Source organism: Plectropomus leopardus, chromosome 13 (assembly GCF_008729295.1).
Source record: "Plectropomus leopardus isolate mb chromosome 13, YSFRI_Pleo_2.0, whole genome shotgun sequence".
Taxonomy (NCBI): domain Eukaryota; kingdom Metazoa; phylum Chordata; class Actinopteri; order Perciformes; family Serranidae; genus Plectropomus; species Plectropomus leopardus.
Window position 1 is genome coordinate 3925131 of NC_056475.1, and position 16105 is coordinate 3941235.

The 16105-nt window shown below is 40.4% G+C and overlaps 1 protein-coding gene across 1 annotated transcript; it reads left to right on the forward strand.

The window, feature by feature from the left end:
- Positions 1-1101: 1101 nt before the first annotated feature.
- si:dkey-250d21.1 lies at positions 1102-15117 on the forward strand. Its single transcript, XM_042498786.1, has 11 exons — positions 1102-1456; positions 4580-4697; positions 6202-6309; positions 6403-6439; positions 6601-8402; positions 8515-8545; positions 8813-10578; positions 10713-10761; positions 10919-12717; positions 12822-12858; positions 13001-15117. Exons 1-11 carry the CDS (start codon positions 1362-1364, stop codon positions 14530-14532), a joined length of 7374 nt encoding a protein of 2457 aa, XP_042354720.1. The 5' UTR covers positions 1102-1361; the 3' UTR covers positions 14533-15117.
- Positions 15118-16105: the final 988 nt, after the last annotated feature.

A 16105-nucleotide genomic window follows, 5' to 3' on the forward strand; every position in this document is an offset into this window, starting at 1 on the left:
GTTCTTTTCTGCAGAGACATGTTACCAAAAAAAACTAATAGATGATTAGAAAAATTTAAGTGATCTATTGAAGAACAGGATGTGGTGTGTACCAAAAGTCTACTGAGAACAACTAAGAGAATCAAAGTAACCAAATCTACTTTCCAAAGTGTGGAGAACAGGAAGCTGCACATTTAAATCAAAGAGTGTCAGTCAAACGAGAGAATGCACGTCAAGATGATGATCTGAAAGCGCCAAACTTACATGTAGTTCAAATGTTTATCAAGCGTTCCTATTTACACCTCAGGTATGATGTTATTGATTAAAAACAATATTCCGAATCATAATTACCATGCATGGCATATGGATAAAACCGCAAACAAAGAGCATGGCTATAATCAAGTACTAGCCCGTATTACTGAACTGAAAAACTATTTTCTTTAATTTAGGGTAGCAACTACTCTACTCAGCATTACATCATAAAACAACGTGTAATTTAAAATCGAAGGCAAAAACAAAGGGGAATATATATGTATGTATATGTGTGTGTGTGTGTGTGTGTGTGTGTGTGTGTGGTGGATTTTTGTCTATTTTAAGATTGTGCCAGGTGTTAGTGAAATAATGTCCCATGGGGTTTACTTTTTACACTTTATTACACCTATCACAGACTCAAACCTGAAAAACAAAAATAAAATGAAAATGGCACAATTTTGATATTAACAACATACAAAGACAAATGAACACGTTTCCCCATACAATTCTGACCCAAGGAATTCAATACAAGTTTTTTTTTTAATTTTTCAAACACATCTTGACTCTACTTAGGGAAAAAAAGAAAATATTTAAATCACTTCTTTATTTTCCTCATTTATTAATAACCTCTAAGAACAACTTTTGTAATACCGCACATGTATTTGAAACTGTCATAGTACCTTTTCCTGTCTGAATGTAAACAAAAACTACACATCCCAACACCTCACTAATTCCACGCTTTAACTTTTCACGATTTGCATGAAATTAGGTGGTGAACTATCTTGACGCTGACACTCTTTGTCCGGCGCTGTGGGCGCCATCCTGCCCTCTGCTGGTCCACAGCTTGCACTGCACGCTCCAGTTCCTGGTTGATGGGATAACACGCTTTCGGCGACTCTTGGCTCACCACGCAACATCAACTTTTAAAAAGCATGGGATCAGTGGGTTCTTAGCTCACCAAAGAGACGCTAAGCGAGAATAACGTTGGAACCGAGCTGTACCGGCTGCAGATTTCGCCCCGAGGCATGAGTGTGTAGACTCCGCTGCAGGTTTGCTCTCAGTAGGCTTGCCAGCTTTGCAACCGCCAGCTAAGCTAGCTAACTAGCTAGCTAGCATCATTGCAGTCCAAAATGACTGACTGCTGCGCCGCAGCCAACTGTGATTACCAGCAAGGGGGATCCGAAAACTCCCCTCCACTTTTCAGCTTCCCTCTGGATCCGGAGAGGTGAGAGTTTATTTGATTTAGACGCGGGTTTAAAACGAGCCAGTGAGCATGCAAAATGAATGTGTTAGCTCCCCGCTGTTAGCACCGCGTTAGCCTAACATCATGTTGGCTAACAGTGACACAACTCTGTCGAAAATGGCGCAGACTAACGATACTCCTGAAAGAAAAGTCCGTGTGAAAAACACTCCGTGCGCCGTTTCAGCCTCGCAAACTCACACCGACGCTGAATATCGACTTGTGTCTGCGTGTCTTTGTGTGCAGTTGTGTCTCAAACCCAGAGAAACTGTAGCTTAAAACTTTTCGTGTAGTAATTTAAATCGGTACACGACACCTACCGTCTCAACAGTGTGCTAACATTAAAAAGATCTCAGCGCCGCAAAATTAAAATGCATTCACCTGCAGCTGCTATGTGGCGTGATTTTGGGGATTAATCACCAAACTGCAGATTGTTAACATATTTTGCAGTAAAGCTCGCTGAGAACATTGTCAATTAAAACTTATATTTACGTAGTTTTAACCCTTATAATGCTGGATAGACATTGAATTTTGTGCTGCGTTCAGAAGCCTTTCACACGTATTTAAACTTTTCAACATCAAATAATTTGGTTTTATTTTTTAAAAACACGGGGAAAAGGCCACGGGCAACTCGGCAATTAATGGCCCAAAAATGAAGGGAAAAATTAAAACAAAAACCTCCTGAAGAGTCATATGTATATATTTATATATAAATGATATTTTATGTTAAGAAATAGTACATTGAGTACGTCTTTTATAGGGAAAAGTGTCCAGAAAACTGTTGTTAATATTTAAAATGTTTTTTTCCTGAATTTGTTTAGTTTCTCTTTAAAATATGAGAAAAAGGCAATGAGCAACATGGCAATAAATTGCCTAAAATTAGAAAAATAATAATAGAAATCATTCATTCCACGTTCTCGACAAAACAAACAAGCAGCTCTGCTCACATTCAAAAGGTGAACAGGTAAAGTCCCCATGAAGAAACAGCTGTATAGCGCCCCCTTTTCTTCAGCTGTTTTTGTTGTTGCATTTCCTTTCCTAATGTGTAATTGTAAGAGTGTTATGTAGTATTACAGTATTTACAGTATTTACAGTATTAACCCTCACAAACTGGCTTGTTCTTGTATGAAAACAAGGAAAGAAGGCAATGAAAAGAAAATGACCTTAAAGTCATGTCCTAACACAAACACACAAATGTATATGATACCTTACTGTATTAGAAGGTATACAATATACTAATTTTAAATATATATAAAACACAGTTTTCTGAATATTTTTCCCTGATTGTTTTGATAATATTAAATTATACCACCCAGCCAAATTTTAGGTCATTTTCTTGTCACTTTTTACTAATCTTTTGCCATTTTAGAGACCTTTCTTGCTAAGTTGCTTATTTTTTTGTTCATGTTTTCCAAAGAACTCAAACCAATTTTTCCAGGTTTCAAAGGTTTAATCGCTCATTAAAGGTGTCTGAACACATCACAAGAAAGCTGATGTCTATCCAGGTGTTTAAGGGTTAATTTGAGGTCTGATTGTGGTCACGAAATGTAACCTCAAAGCCAGGAAGAGAACATATCACAGGGTCTCAGAATATTTCACGTCCAGCTCTGCAGTGAGTTTGTATTTTTGCTTCCCCTCCTTTCGGTCTGTGTGCTCATTTTTAATCCGCCATCCACCTAATATTGTGTTAAATTGAGAGAAGTAAATCTCATTTGCTTGTGGGCAAATCCATCCATCCTTATTCTGTGCATGCATCAATAAAATCAAGGGAGAGAGGAGGAATAGCGCTATGAAAGATGGAATGAAAGCAAAAAGCAATCAGTTTTAACTTTGTTTTGTGGGCAGGGTTGTGTTACAAGTGCAGCTGAACAGAAAGCAGAATTGTATAAATCAAGTGTATCAGTGGCTGTACCAAAATCTATGTAATGTTGCAGGCATGACTTGAATCATGGCATGAATCGCAGGGTTATTGCAACATGGCCAACTGTAATTTTTTGTCACAACTTAATATTATACACGGAGCATTGGTGCTGAAAAGATGCTTCAGCCTACAGTTCATTTCCAGATCAGGGTCACAAATCATTAGCACTTTCTTTAACCAATCGTCAAAATAACGACTGATTAATCATTATAAAAAGATTTTTAAAAGGCATTTTATCCTCAGTCAAAGCTCACCGCAACATATTGCGCATGTTTTGACAGTATTTCTTAGCGTACCAATACACTGATTAAATTTCACATGTTAACTGATTAATCGATCATTGATTCGTAGTTATTATCCCTGTTTTAGACATTAGGGAACATGCTTGTTTTGTATGGACCCCAGCAAAAATAACATAATTTTTTAACGAGATTTAAGCAAAACTGAATTGCAAATTTTACCAATCTTACTAAATACTGCAACTCTGTAAGCCTCTCTGCGATTTCTGTATCTCACCTGCACAGTCTGCTTCTATTTTGTTGATGTTTTGCTGTTTTTTTACTTTGCATATAAATAAATACAAATACAAATATTGCAACTGCAATATCAAAACAAGAGAAGTACTGCACGTCAAGACATTATGTAATTGTCAGAGCTGTATGTGGTTTTAAACTTTACTTCCCCATCGTATTAAAATGCTACAAAATGGAACTGAATATTGATTTCATGTTACTGTATCAAAGTTAGAAATTCCAGCATTGTGATAACCCTTTCAATAAGAAAATAATGTCACCTTTTCATCATTTTGAAATAAATGTTGCAGGGTTTATTTGGATGTTCATTTGTGGAGTTCTTGTGTTATAACCTTAAAAACTGAACCAAGAAAGTGGCCTAGCTCAAGCAGTCATGACAGTTTAAAGGATGCCGTGTAGACCAACTACAGTGTTGACTTTTGTGTAATGTAAAATGTCATTATGCTCACCTGTTTAAACTGGCTCATCCCAAAGGACAGTGTTGAAATAGAAGAGAACTTTAATGTACATTCATACCTGTTTGTCAAGTCATTTTTAAATGTGTTTTGAATCTATAATATTCATGCACAAATGTTTTGGCTAATGCTTGGTTATATTATGAAGTCTATGGTTATGACTCCAACAATTTATACCGTTTCCTGCTGTGTTTTCCAGATGCAAACAGTGGTTGAACAACTGTCATCGCCAAGATTTGGCATCCGAACCTCCTGAGCAGTTGCATAAGCTGTACAGACTTTGTGCAAAGCACTTTGAGCCCTCTGTCATCTGTCAGGTAAGAAGCATATCTGTTGCCCATTACCCCTTTGTATATGTTATTGCTGTAATAATAAAATTAAAAAGAAATAAAATAAAAATTCTCTGTTTGTCCTGTTTTTTTGTGGTTGTTATAACATTAGTGCTGTTCTTAATAAGTAAATACTGCAGGCTAATAACACACATTTTTACAACTGCAAGGACAACCTGGATTACCAGTTTATCAGGCACACATTAACAATCTAATGTACTTAAATACAACAGCAATCATTCCTGTCTTTGTGATACAGTGAAAGATTAGGGCCATTTCAAAAATAAAGTCACAATATTATGAGAATAAAGTCGTCATTTTGAGAATAAAGCCGTAATACTATGAGAAAACAAGAAAATTTTGAGAAAATAGTTGTAATATTATGAGAATAAACTCAAAATATTAAGAGAATAAAGTTATAATTTGATGAGAATAAAGTTGTTATTTTATTCCTTCATCAATCCTTGTTCATATGTATGTTGGTATGTAGACTGTGATAACATGATTTATGAATGGGTGATATAAAAATAAAGAAATTATCTGCATATGAAATTATGACCCTCCATTTTTACCTTCTTTTACCTGTATACATACTTTTAAACGGTCAATACAACATATAAAATGCCCCTTTTCAGCCTGCTAAATAGTGATTCCAGCTCCTGTTGTGTTACTGAAAGGTTGTTTCTGCCTTAAAATGACTTTCTACATTACATCACATTTGTTGCCAAAATCACCGACCTCTAACTAAAGGCTACTGTTGCTCAACGGCCTATCTTAATTGATTAAGAGCATACAATTATGCACACCATGCATACCAAAGGAGCTGTGCCAAGAGGCCAAGGGTCAAAAACACAAGAATTATTTGCAAAGCATGCCAGTAAAATGAATGAACAAATGTATGTAGTTTTTATATTTGTGATTTTGATTTATGGTTGCAGTAACTTTTTGGCAGGTTGGACTTGACTTTATCTTTATTTTTCCTTAATGCGGCCCTAAAACTCTGTTGTATTGTGAAGCTTACAGTGTAAAAACCCATAGATGTATCTAATGTTCCTTATATACGTAAACTAGGGTTAAGAATATTAGAAATGCATCTGTGCAATTGATTAATGTAATGCAATCCCATCCAATGTAATCAAATGTTGGTGGTTAGTATTGCTAATGTAATTCGGTTTTAAAAATGATGCCAACTTCTTTTTAGACAACAACTGAAACATTTTTTTATTAGACAGTTTGTCACTGCAAAAATGTGGGTTATTAAAAGTCATTTTGTAATTTTATAGCTATGCAAATGATCAGGGGCCATAATTGTTTGGATTCACAGCATTTTTGTACCCAGTGATGCCCAGTGCTACTGTATACACAGTTTGATTTCTTTTGCACAATATCATATGGTGTGATCTTATCAGTGGGAAATTCCCCTTTTTACATAGATTATCGAGGATAAGCACAAAAGTGGGATAATCTGTTTTTTTTGGTTTGTTTTTTTCAGAGTGCCTCCAGTTGTGTCTTAAGGGAAGATGCTGTTCCAACAATATTTGACTCAACAATGCCTGTGAATAATCAATCAACCTGCAACAGGAAACGAGCGAGAGATCCTGTAAGTGTTTCATTCACTCTTTAACATTTGTCTTTCATCACACATTAAGACACTAAAAATGCAAACTTGTATATATTTTTTCCTTTTACCTAGTCTGAAGAGGACCCCACGTCTGTGAAGAAAACAAAAGGTACAGTACATTAGGTACCTATTTAAGCCCCTCAAGTTTTTGTATGTAAGAATGTAACAGCCCCTGATATACATATATATGTATATATATTTTATGGATTGAATGAGCAGTTTTTAAAAATAATTTCAGCCTTTCATTCAGGGTTTTCTCTCTTCTATCAGAAAACACAGCAGCAACAGAAGTGACTGAGGAGGGGACAGAAGTATCTGGAGAGAACAGTGCAGCGCCTGAACTGCAAAAAGAGAACCAAACCCAAGAGGATGTAGCCAGCTCTAAAGCAAAAGAGACTCTGAAAGTCTATTTCAAGGAAATCCTGGCACTGACTGGATTCAGCATAAATGGTGCAAACATCAACACTGATGAGCCCATAGGAGGTGCAAGAGGACAGCAGGCTCTCAATCGCATCTGTGTGGAGAAAATTGACAAGAAAGAAATCCTCCAGTTCAGCGAAGACCTCATGAGGGAGGAGATCCAAAACAGCCTCAGACTGGCACGATTCTTCTCCATTCTGCTTCAGGATGTGACAAGTATAGAGGGAAAGGAGCAGATTCCAGTTTTCATCAGGTCCGTCACAGTGGATGGGTTCCCACAAAAGCACCTCATTGGGTTCTTGCCATGCGACATGGATGCAGAGAATCTGTTTTACATGCTTCTCTCAGAGTTGCGAAACAAGTGGGGGCTCAGGATGGAGCACTGCAGAGGACTGACTTATCTGGTTACAGGCAGCATGTGTCAGAAAATGCGAGACCTTACCTCCAGGATTCTGCAGGAGTTCCCACAAGTAGTTCTGTCACCAAGTGACCCATATGCCTTCAACATATGGCTAATTCGTTGCATGCCCGTGCCCTCCATTCAAAATGTTGCTAACACTGTAGAGGAGGTGGCCTCTTTACTCAGGAGAACCCCAGAGCTGTGGCAAAGATTGGAAGGAAAGATCCAGATGACATATGGGCATGTGAAAGGGGAAGTGGACCGGATCAAGGCAGCTGTCAGCGAGAATTGGGAATATGGCACTGATGCCTTCCAGACCATGTTGGACATTCTGGAGCCATTTGTGAACTGCATCAATGAGATGATTTCAAAGGTAGATGAAGATACTGCTGAACAGATGGCCAAGCTCAAGCCAGTATTGAAGAATTTCAACTTCATCATTACACTTGTTGTTCTGAAGAACACCCTCTGTTGTGTGAGCATACTCAACTCAAGTCTCAGGGGAATAATTAGCATCAGCAGTACGTTGCAGTACACAATTTCCAATGCCTTAAAGCTGGTAAGCAAATACCAACAGGAGCTCGCAATATTCCACAGGAAATGGTTTTCAGATGCAGTTGGCAGAGCAAAGAAGCTGGGAGTGGAAGTCACTAAACCAGAGATGGACCAAGGAGAGACAACTGAAACACCACTGGAGGACTTTTACAGAGAATCTCTGAGCCGGCCTATCTTGCAATATCTTGTCGCAGAGGTGAAGAGAGTGTTCGGCACAGAGATGGTGAGGATTCTCCGATGGCTTTCGTTAGTGCCATCTTATATGGCTGACCACAATTTCAGCATTCGCAGGGATAAAGTAGCAGACGCCAACTTGAACAACCTTGCGAGACCTGACACATTCTACGAAGAGCTTGGGTGTTGGGAAGTGAAGTGGAGGCATGCAAGCAAGCGCAGAATCCTACCAACCACGGTGTTTGCTACACTCAAGATTCCAGACATTGGGTTTTACCCGAATGTGCAGAGCCTGCTGCGGGTGTTGGGTACTGTTCCATGTGTAAACGCAGAGGCAGATGTGTATGGTCAATACCATATGGTACTGGAGCGGTGCCACTGGTACCTTAGAGCCACACCAGAGGACCAAAGAAAATGCAGCATGGCATATGTCTATGTGAACCAAGATGTTCACTTTAATGTTGAACAAATGGTGGAGTCATATACCCAAAAGCATCCAGACATTCTGCAGTTGCTGCAAATGGTTAGTAGATTTTCATAAGCAGAATATTGTTGACATTTGAATGTCCTCCTTAGTGATTAAAAAAAACTGTTCTACCTGTAATTACACAAACCTTTTTGTGTCTGTGTTACAGGATGATGACACAAAGGAAAAGCTTCCCCAAGGTGAGATGGCTTTGAAATTATTCATTTATTATTTCAGCATGCAGCAATTTGATTAATCACATGGATATTCTGTCACATAATAACCATATTAGGGGATTGTTGTTCTCAAAATAGAGCTGTACACACAAAGATGGAAATTAATAGTTGAATAAGTTGATATTTTTGTTAAACTACAATCTTACAAATGTAAACTTACTTATTTATTCTTTTAGTAATGTGTTAATCTGTAATGTCAGTTTACAAGAACATCCTCATCTCTCATTTCAGTGGCATCACATGGAAACCATGCTGAAAAGGACACCGAAGAAGAGTTGCAGTACATAAACCTAGAGATGGATGCTGAAAGGCTTGTGGAGATGAAGTGTGCGGAGACGGATAGAGAAGCTCTTAAATCTGCTCTGCAGGCTGCAGTGACAGCTGCATACAGCAGTCAGAGCAGGCAGCAAAGTGATGCTTCTGCTCAGGAAGGAGAGGTTGAGTATGTGACCAAGTCTGAAATGAAAGAAGTGCTGAATGTGTGCGAGAACGCGGTCAGGGAGGGAATCCTCATGGAGGTGGGGACTTCATTCTTTTCCTTATTCATCGACCGTGTTGTGAAGTTGGGGGAGAAAGACTATCTTCCTCTTTTCCTGAGGTTTGTGGACAGTTTTGATGTCATGCGATTGGAGTTGATGGGATTCCTTGAGGTGGATCTTGATTGTGATGCCATGGTACAGCGTCTCCATGAAATAGTAACAGTTGAATGGAGTCTTGATTTGAATAACTGCAGAGGCCAAGCGTACCTAGGCTCTGGTGATGTTTCCTACAAGCTGAAAGCCTTTGCCTGCAAAGTCCAGGAGACTCATCCTCTTGCTATAAGCACACACTGCTCCTCCTACTCTTTCAACACATGGTGGTCAAAATCCATCCCAGTGCCTGCTGTTAAGAGAGCCCTGGATACTTTTGAAGAGGTGTTGATGTTTTTTGGCAGCAGTGCTACTCTACAAAAACAGTTAGACCATGTGATAGCTTTTGGTCTTAGAGAGAGCTACGAAAAGGTCCAAGAGTTACAAGGGAAGTTCTGTGCCCTTTGGCAGGAGAAGCATGATTCTTATGAGGTGTTTGTGCAGATGCTAGAGCCCCTGGTTGAATGTCTGGAGAAAATAAAAAATAACCCACAGAGATGGAAAACCTTTGTGTCTGACCAAGCTGGGGCACTCCTTCGCAAAGTAATGGAGTTTGATTTCATCATTGCCATGGTGGTCTTGAAGAATGCATCCTCTTTCACCAGAGAGCTCAGCGCAGGTCTCCAGAAGGACCACTTCAGTGCCGCATCCCAACTTTGCCAAATCAGTGGTATTGTGGCCACTCTGAACCGAGTAAAAACAAATATGAAGGTGTTTCACCAGAACTGGTTCGATGAGGCTTGTGCAATTGCACAGAGTCTACGAGTGCAGATTGAAGTGCCTGAGAATTCTTTGCCAAGAGACGGCATGATAAAGCCAGTTGGTTTTTACAAAGATGGCTTGAGTGTGCCCCTAGTAGATAACCTTATCAATGCCGTGAAGGATCATTTCTCAGAGGACCACAAAGAAGCTCTTAACTTCCTCTCCCTAGTCCCATGCTCAGTCACAGTGAGTTACATGTTTGAGAGCTTGAAGTCAAAGCCTCCTCTCTACAGCAGTGATCTCCCCGATGCTGACAACTTCTTCACAGAGCTTTGCTGTTGGAGAGTAACATGGAAGACCAAAGTTGCATCAGTGACCATCCCAGGCTCGATATTCCAAACACTGCGCCTGCCACTCATGCAGTACTTTGGTAACATCAATGTGCTGCTGAGAATTATGTCTGTGTTGCCCAGCACAGCACTGGAGGACTGTGGTGTTGTAATGCGACACAAGAAGTTCCAAGAGTACCTGAGAAATACAGATGCCAAAGACAGGTCCCCGTGTCTGGCTATGCTGCAGGTCGGGACAGATTTTAGCAGAGACCTGGACCGCATGGTGACCCAGTGTTTGAAGGTTACTCCACAAGCCTTGGAGGGTATCTGCCTGGTATGCGCTTCTATTCTTTTATAAATATGGCAGTGTGTTGCATTTTTGGTTTACTTTTTATTTACTCATTTTTGTGATTTTTTTTAATTGTATGAATGCTGGACTAATTTTTATTCACCTGTTTGTATATATAGGACAAGGAATCCAAAAGTTTCATCAGGAACTCTGAAAATAACATGGAAGGTATGGTTGTTTGAGTTTAAGATTTCCTTTTTAATGACTCTCAATAATACAAGCCTTAACAATTGTCCATACTAAGTTATTGAAAGCAGCTATTTTGCTATGATTTGTTAGTCATAACCTATGTTGTATTGTCTGTTTTTCTCCTTTATATATTCAGTTGATAGTGTCAAGGAGGAACTTGAAGAGCCTAAAATTCAGCAATCTCCTGTCAGGATTGAGGACCAGGAAATGAAACCAGCAGATGAGAATGGGCACTCCGGAGATAATCGTCAGAGTTTGGCAACGGTATTCAAACTGGCTGCACTACTAGGGAAAAAGAATGGCAGTCTTGCTGATCTCTCAGAAGAGGACAGAGAGCTTTTCATCCAAGAGCTCAGCATTTGCCACTGGTTTGGAAATGAGAGCAAGAGCACACCCTCTATAGGTGATGATGAAATGGTGAACCTCCTCATAAATGGAATTCGAGATGTCATACTCAAGGAAATCCAGGAGTCGCCGTTTTTCTCACTTATCACAGACAAACCTGTTAAAATTGCAGACAAGACCCACCTGCCTGTTTTTGTCCGGTATGTTGGAGAATCTGCCCCAAAAGTAGAGCTCATGGGTTTCTTACCATTTGATGAAAACTGTCATGTTGATGCACAAGCGACAAACCTTGCGAAGATTCTCACTGAAGACTGGGGCTTACCTATGGCACAGTGCCGGGGCCAAGCATTCATGCACTTGGGCTCAGGTCATCAAAGCCTGAAGAAAATGTCTCTAGATTTCCTCAAGAGCTATCCGCTCTGTGTTGTAACACCCAGTGAGTCTTGTGGCCTTGCCCATTGGCTGGCAGGAAGTGTGCCTTGCCCTTCAGTAGCAAAAATGTTGGACATCACAGAGGACCTGCTGCTGTTCTTTGATGAATCTCCCTGTCTTGAGGTACAGCTAGCACAGGCTGTTGATGGGCTTTTGAATATGCCGAGAGAGGCCCTGGAGGAGATACCAGAAACCTGTTGCTCAAGGTGGAAAAAGAGGGAGGACTTCTTTGACATACTTGCTGACACATTAGAGGGCATCCTCAGCTGCCTAGATGCGGTTAGCTCTAGTGCCACAGGTGCCAAATCAATGCATGCACAAGTTCTCTCCACTGCTCTGAGAAATATGGATTTCATTGTCACCCTTGTGATTCTGAAGAATGCCTGCGCTCCTCTTCGTAACTGTAGCACTGTCTTCCGCTGTGGAAACCCTGCTGATATTCTCTGTGAAGTGGAAAAAATCCCTTCAATCATAGAGACTCTAAACAAAATGTTAGAAAATGTGAGCACTCTACACTCTACTTGGTTTGAGCAGGCATTCCAGTTAGCAACAAAGGTAGCTCCTGAACAAGTGTGCTTTTCAGAGGAAGCCAATAGCTATGAATCTCCTGAGATATATTACAGGGAAAATCTGAGTGTTCCTCTCCTCAGAAGTCTCACTGACGAAATGAAGTACAGCTTCTCAGACAGCCACTTGAAGGCCTTGTCGGTTTTGTCGCTACTGCCCTCCTGCAATCCACAGCCCATTCTGTCAGAGTCAGCAGACAAGCCATTTAGTCTCTACCTCACAGATCTTTGTGAGCCCGAAGCAGCCGAGCAGGAAATCAACACATGGGCTGCTGTCTGGAGAGAGAAATGCCAGGATGCTGCTCCTCCATCATCCATCGCTGAAACACTACTTCATCCTGAGTCAAAGAGCCACCCAACTGTTACATCGCTGCTTAGGCTAGTAGCTGTACTGCCGAGTGTCAGTATGGAGTGTGACCTGATGAAAACCACTCTAAATTCCATGAGGGATCTGCTAAAAAACACTGTATGCAAAAGCAGCAAAAAGGATCATGTGGTGCTCCTCTTTCACTGCTCAACACTTCAGAGACTACCAGAGGTCATTGAGAAGTGTATGGAGATCGATCCAGAGAGCAGTCCTTGTCTTTCCCAGGTACATCTAAAAACTTTTCAAGTTATGCCTTTGATTATTTGTGATGTTGTATAAGAAAATTGTTGCATTTTCACACTTTCTTAACCGTGCCACATATTTTATAGGTGATAGGAACTTTGCAAAGACTGAAGTTGGACAGTGGTAAGTCCATTCCTGGAAACTTGATTATAAAAGCATCATTATGTCTTTAATTCTAAATATGAGATGACAAAAATAACCACCAATTTGGCAGAGGGTAAATGTGTGTGTGTGGCATTAACATGTTTTTATTTTTTTAAATTAGGTGTTAAAGTACAACCGGCGGCACCAACAGAAATGCATGCCTCCAATATAGCAGTGAAGCCTGCTGATGGAGAGGTGAAATCTTCTGACAATGAGGTGACAGCAGAGGTCCCTCCAGGACCAAGAAAAGCAGTTTCTTTTTATGAGCTGCAGCTGCGTGAACAAATCCTCAAGGAACTCTGGGACTCTCAGTTCTTCACAATTATAACTGAGCATGCTGTTGAAATTGACGGTGAGACCTATGTCCCGTTGTGCATCAGGTATTTAAACAAAGAGGACATCCAGTGTGAGGAAACACTGGCTTTCATCCCTTTCGGTGAAGACCCAGTTGTCCTTGCAGAAGCTATTGAGACTGCGTTGTCTGAAAAATGGGGACTCAACATGGAGTACTGTAGAGGACAGGCCTTGCTGAGTGTTGGTGATGTAGGAGCTCAGATGAGGGCTGTGAGTTTAGCTATAGCTACAACATACCCTCAGGCTGTAAGAACTGTCAGCTCTGCTTTGTCTCTCAATGTATGGCTGGCTAAATCCTCTCCTGCTGAAGAGGCAGCAGATGGAGCAGTTCTCATAGGTAAAATATTACACTGGCTCACAGAGGATGCAGAACGCCAGAACAAACTGGAAGACATGATCATTCACGTGTTCCAGCAGGATGAAGGAAAGGGCAACGAGCTGAGGGACAAACTCATCAAAAACTGGGAGAAGAGTCATGATATGCACGAGGTGATGGTCGAGATTTTTGAAGCCATCATGCTCTGTTTGGATGAGCTAAAAGGGGAGGGAAGTACTCCAAACCAGCAACAAGCATCACAGTTCTTTGATGCCATCAGAAACTTTGAGTTTATCCTATCAACTGTGGTGCAGAAGAACATCTTGAGCGTAACTAAAAAGCTAAGCCAGTCTCTTCAGGGTAAACCCTTAGATATGTTACTCGCCGTGAATAATTTGCCTGATGTGAAAGCGTCCCTCAGTAAACTGAAGAGCGATATTGACACGCATCACAAGGCCTGGTTTGAGGAAGCCACGGCGCTGGCTTCTAAACTTGATGTAACAATGTTGCATTCAGTGCTTCTAGAGCCATTGAGTGAGTTCTACAAAGAATCAGTAAGCATGAAGGCTGTAGAGCACTCAATATCAGAAATTGACGACCTCTTCACAGAAAAGGTACTGGATACCTTGAGGTGTCTGGAGATTGTGCCTTACGCAATGTCCAAAGTAGAAACCAGCATTCTTAGTGGTCTTGTGTTCCGCCTGTACAAGGAGGACTTGCCAGATCAGGTCTCGCTTCACTCTGAGATGAAGACGTGGAAGGAGAAATGGTTGGATCCCCTGGCAGGCTATCTCCCAACTACTGTGCTCGATACGCTCAAGACATCACAGATAAGAAGTTTTAGTAACATTGAAACTCTCCTCAGACTCCAGATCATCTTGCCGTTTTCAAGGAGGGAGAGCAACTTCAGGCAGGGAAAAAGAAGCTTGCAGGAGTTTATACAGCAGAAGAAGCGATCCCTCGCTGAGCTACATCCTCTGTAAGAGTTGCAGGTCTTCCGTCACGGCTAGCAGATTTGAGCATTGCGTTTGAGATGTCACCACCACCATACTTAGGAACTAATGTGTCTCAACCCTAATTGAGTTCCCAAGTTCTTAACTATTTCTGTGTACATTATTGATCTAAATTCTTTGAGATTTCCTTTTGTTGTTACCCTGCAAACCATGCCCTATGTTATGTTTTTTTTATGATTCTGTAGTTTGTACAGTTGTACTGCCCAATGGGACCAATGTCTTGGCAAAAAAAAGCAATGCTTGTGTGCCTTGATGCGAAACAAATAATTCACCCCATGTATCATGATAATTCAGATGTTGAAAAATGTCCCATTGGCGTTGACTGACTTCTGTATCGCTGTCATGAATTCATTATAATGATTAAATTGCACCCTTACCTTTCCTGGGCACAAATAGAAATGGTTAGCTCCATCATGTCTTCTGATGATTTCTCATGTTTCCTGTCTCTCTGCAGGAATGAATTTGCTGTAAACGTATCTTTTGAAAGAATGTTTCCTTAATAGGAAAACCTTCATATATATTTGTCAAAAAAAGTAATAAAATGCTCCAAAAAGATGTTTGGATTTTGCAATTGTCTTTTGTCTGAGCTAGATGTACAGTAGGATTGCATGCTGTAAGTTTGTAGTCACGAGTGTGAGTCAACACAAGATGGCGTAGTTGGGCTGTAATTTGTCTTAAGAGGAGCTAACTGGATCTTGTCAGAAGTGTAACTTAAAGGTAAATATAGCTGTCAGTTTGCTAATTGTGGCATGAAAATGTAAAATCCTCAGAAACTGAAGGTAATTGAAAAGTTTCAGCTGTGATGTGCCCTGGAGCATTTCAATTGTGTTCAATGCAGACTGCCAGCGTTAATGATTGCTGACTGAAAATAAGCAGTTCACCCTCTGGTTTAGGTCAGTGTATTGGATAAAAATTTCTTGCATGATTCACTTCCCTGATCAACAAGGATGTGGCTCTAGAGGGAGGGTTGTTAAGGTCATTCAGCCACTACATTATCTCAAAGACACTTGGTAAATATTTATTTTACAATTACCTTTTGTCTTTAAAGAAGGTCTCTGCAATGCTGGGTATGTAAGGTGGACAGGTCTGACCAGTCTTCGCCAGTAATGCAAATTGTGGCTTTCGGGCGCTATTGTTACCATTGTGGTTTGGTTAATATGTAATTTTGAAGAACAAATGTATTCTATGAGTCTGCCTTTCTTGTCAATCATTTGCTATGAATTCCAGTCTGGTGTTTAAGGCTTTTAAGAGGAATTTCAATAACAGCTACTGTACTGGCAATTAGAAAAGTAAGGTACTGTAGCTGTTATTGTGTATGGCTTCATTGAAGCCCTGAGATACTCTTTTGTGCTGTTGGCCAGTGGCAATGCTTCGCTAAATGCGAAACTGAATTTGAAGCAGACAAACCCCTGCAAGAAACTGGATTGTTAAAAATCTAAAGATTTGCATTGCACAGTATTTGAATCACTTTCCTGGTGTATACCTGTTCTCTTCAGTAGCTTTCTTCAGCTGATAACAAACTGGTTTTATTAACTGACTGAAG

What these genes read in the sequence shown, in the direction of transcription:
- si:dkey-250d21.1 (XM_042498786.1), top strand. Translation starts at nt 1,362, where the DNA reads ATGACTGACTGCTGCGCCGCAGCCAACTGTGATTACCAGCAAGGGGGA. An exon ending in AAAGGAAAAGCTTCCCCAAG is followed by an intron (nt 8,546 to 8,812) that starts GTGAGATGGCTT and finishes CTCTCATTTCAG; the next exon opens with TGGCATCACATGGAAACCAT. An exon ending in GCAGTCCTTGTCTTTCCCAG is followed by an intron (nt 12,718 to 12,821) that starts GTACATCTAAAA and finishes CATATTTTATAG; the next exon opens with GTGATAGGAACTTTGCAAAG.